Source organism: Herpailurus yagouaroundi, unplaced genomic scaffold (assembly GCF_014898765.1).
Source record: "Herpailurus yagouaroundi ecotype Mexico unplaced genomic scaffold, PumYag 190, whole genome shotgun sequence".
Taxonomy (NCBI): domain Eukaryota; kingdom Metazoa; phylum Chordata; class Mammalia; order Carnivora; family Felidae; genus Herpailurus; species Herpailurus yagouaroundi.
The window spans coordinates 4446418-4449929 of record NW_024412421.1 but is presented as its reverse complement, the minus strand read 5'-3'; the positions used below and the strand labels follow the sequence as shown (position 1 = coordinate 4449929).

Genomic DNA, 3512 nt, shown 5'->3' with positions numbered 1-3512 from the left:
CATGCAGGCCAAGATGGCAGTGCAGTTGGCTAGCAAGACAGAAATCACAATCTTAGGTAACTGAATCCCAGAAGAGACATCTCATCACCTTTGCCATATCCTAATGGCTAGATATAAGTCTCTAGGCCTTTCCACACACAACTGGAGAACATAAATACCAGGAGGCAGGAGTCTTCAGGGGTCACCTTGGAGTTTGCACTACACAGCAAGGTTCAGTTCAGCTAGCATTTTCTGGGGCCTTTTATGTACCAGGCACTGTCCTGGAGCTGGGAACTTACAAAGTGGGGAAGCCAGGGTGTCCATCTCCCAGGAACTTGTGTGAGATGTTTTCTGCTTCAGGCTCTTACTCGTTTTTCACTGCTGTGAACACTTTGGGAAACTGTGTACGAGCTCTGTTGAGGGGAGGAGGACAATTACTCACTCCATAGTGTGAATGAGTTAACTAGGCCCTTTTCCCTCCATCCCAGGCTGGTCAGGGAAAAGAAACACACACACACACACACACACACACACACACAGACACACACACACACACACACACACACACACACACACACACACAGTGAGCTAGCTCTTAGGGGTATTTGCAAAGTAGTGGTCACTGTGCTGGCTGCTATGGAAACAAAGAGAATGAGACCAGACCCTTCCCTGGGGAAGCACACTGGGGGATGGGGAGCAAAGAGGGAAACTTACAGGTTCGGCCTGGAGTGAGGCATGCCACACTGGAAGCCAGATCTGCATGGGGAGTTAAAGCAAAAAGATTATAGCCAACAGCTGAAAAGTTGAACCAAGCTTTGCCCTATACTTAGTGGACAATGGTGGCTTGATCTCAGAGCAACCAAGTTCCCTTCCCCAACACAACCCCCTTCCCCCACTCTGACTCCACCTCGCAGATGCCAGGGGGGCTTGCTACAGGGAGGCAACAGACACAAACTTCCTTTGTTCGAGGAACCTCATCTTCCCTGGCTAACCATGGCGGTCTGGTGGGGTCTGATGGTCACAGGCTAACTCCTCTTGGCCATGGGGGTGGACTGGATACCCAAGCTGGATCAATCTTCCATTCCCTGGCCCATAAGACACATAACCCAACCTAAGCCAATCAGAGCCTTTCTCTGGCATTTCTTCCTGGGTGAAGCTGTCAGAGAAGAGACTATCTTCCTAGTTATGCAGGAAGCAGCTGCTGGTAACCATGTTTTTAGCCATATAGAGAGGGAAAAAGGTGGAGCCCTACATACACAGAAACAAGACAGAGAGAGAGAGAGAGATACACCAGACAGTATCAAATTCCTGGTGCCTGTCTTCAAGCTTTACTTGAAAATCTTTTTACTTGAAAATCTTTTTACTTGAAATCTTTTTATTTACTTAAAATAATTCAGACTGGGTATCTGTCACACTCCAACCATAGGGTCCTGAACTAGAAGTATAACATTTTACCGTTGGGAGTTCAAGCTAAAGCTACAAATCTTCCTGGGAGATGTGATCCAGAGGTCCAAATTCTTACTAAAGTATAAATGACTAAGATCCTTTCTTGAGAGAAGGCTGTGATATGGGTTTATCTGAAAATACACAGGGCATCATAAGGTTAAAAGTAGAGACTGTCAAGACATCCTTCACCTTATTCATGTGTAAAAAGAGCTTGTGATTCAAATCAGAAAACCTTGAATTTGAGTGCAGGCTCTGCCACTAACTGGCAAACCTACTTCACTTCTCTGGGCGCTCATTTCCCCATCTTTAAAATGGGAATAAAACGGGGCGCCTGGGTGGCGCAGTCGGTTAAGCGTCCGACTTCAGCCAGGTCACGATCTCGCGGTCCGTGAGTTCGAGCCCCGCGTCAGGCTCTCGGCTGATGGCTCAGAGCCTGGAGCCTGTTTCCGATTCTGTGTCTCCCTCTCTCTCTGCCCCTCCCCCGTTCATGCTCTGTCTCTCTCTGTCCCAAAAATAAATAAACGTTGAAAAAAAAAATAAAATAAAATGGGAATAATAATGTTTCTGCACTTCCTGTCTTACAATGCTGTCATATAGAAAAATATCAACATTATTTTGTTTCCCTGCAGCCAATGTCCCTAGATGTGCTATATTAAATACATCTTAATACTATATTTGGGTATATGCCAATGAGCAGAAATGTGAACAACATCTCTCCAGTAGGACTCAGCACCTGAGGATAAGAGTGAGTGAGAAAGTCTTAAAACAGCCTCAAGGGGTAGACATCCATCTACAGAGCAATGGTGTTAGTCTGGGCCCCCACTTGGTAAAGTCTGACATACTTTCATCGGGGTGTGTGTGTGTGTGTGTGTGTGTGTGTGTGTGTGTGCAAATTTATACTTTTCTAAATCGTCTCTTTCTTTTCATTTTTTAAAAATTTCACAGGCATGTGATGGGGCGCTTGGATGGCTCAGTCGGTTAAGGGTCCAACTTCGGCTCAGGTCATGATCTCACGGTTTGTGAGTTCGAGCCCCGCGTCGGGCTCTGTGCTGCCAACTCAGAGCCTGGAGCCTGCTTCTGATTCTGTGTCTCCCTCTCTCTCTGTCCCTCCCCCACTTGCGCTCTGTCTCTCTCTGTCTCTCAAAAATAAATAAATGTGAAAAAAAATTTAACATGCACGCGAGAAAAAAACGTCAAACAAAGAGAGAAGCATAAAACTAATACAATCCACTTCAGCACCACTGGAGCCTTTTCATCCATATCTTAACTTTTACTTCTATATATGGATCTTACCAAACACACTCAGCTTCATACTTCGTTGGTGTTGTTTTCATTACAGTTTGGGAGGCCTTTACATATCAGCACATAAGTTTGGTGGGTTTGGGGGAATTTTGTTTGTTTTGTTTTGTTTTGTTTTAAAGATTAGAATCCTTCAGTTACCTAGCATCCTGGGTTTGCTAGATCTGGCATCCAGTACAGGGTTCAATACATATTGTTAAAAGGAAAACATAAACAAGGGGAAGAGGGAAAGAAGAGAGAAGTCAGGGGAGTGGGAAGGGTGATAAAAAGAAAAGAAAAGGAAGGGGAAAAAAGGAAAAGAGGTAGGAGGATGGAGAGAAGGGAGAAAGAGGGGGGAGAAGAGGGAAAGAGAGAGGAAGCGAGAGAGAAGAAGAGAGAGAGAAGTGGAGAGAGAAACAGAGATAAAGGAGGGAGGGAAGAAAGACAGAGATGGAAGGAAGAGAGGGGAAAAGAGGGAAAAAGAGAAAGGACAGGAAGGGAGGGAGACCAGAGAGCAGAGGGCAGGGGGACTCTGAGCCGTGGACGCCGCCCCGCCCCCGGCCCCGCCCCCAGCCCCGCCCCCGGGGCGCGGACTGCGGCGCCACCTCCAGCCGCCAGGAGCCGCCACGGGCAGCCAGCAGCACCCTGCGCGCTCCGCGGACCCTCTCTCCCGCCTCAACGCCGGCCGCTCGCCGCCTCGCCGCCGCTCTCGGGCTCGGGCCGGGTCTCGCGCGCAGTCTTCTCGTGAGGGGCCTCGCGCCGCCCGGCGCACGCCGCCCCCCTGCCTCGGGGCGCGGGGTCTCGCGGGC

The 3512-nt window shown here is 48.6% G+C and overlaps 1 protein-coding gene across 1 annotated transcript in view; it reads left to right on the top strand.

The window, feature by feature from the left end:
• Positions 1 to 3512, top strand: part of BRD7 (bromodomain containing 7) — a 45209-nt gene that overhangs the window by 2283 nt on the left and 39414 nt on the right. The window contains exon 2 of the mRNA XM_040443451.1: positions 2995 to 3026. Coding sequence (XP_040299385.1) covers positions 2995 to 3026 — 32 coding nt within the window. The remainder of the gene's footprint in view (positions 1 to 2994; positions 3027 to 3512) is intronic.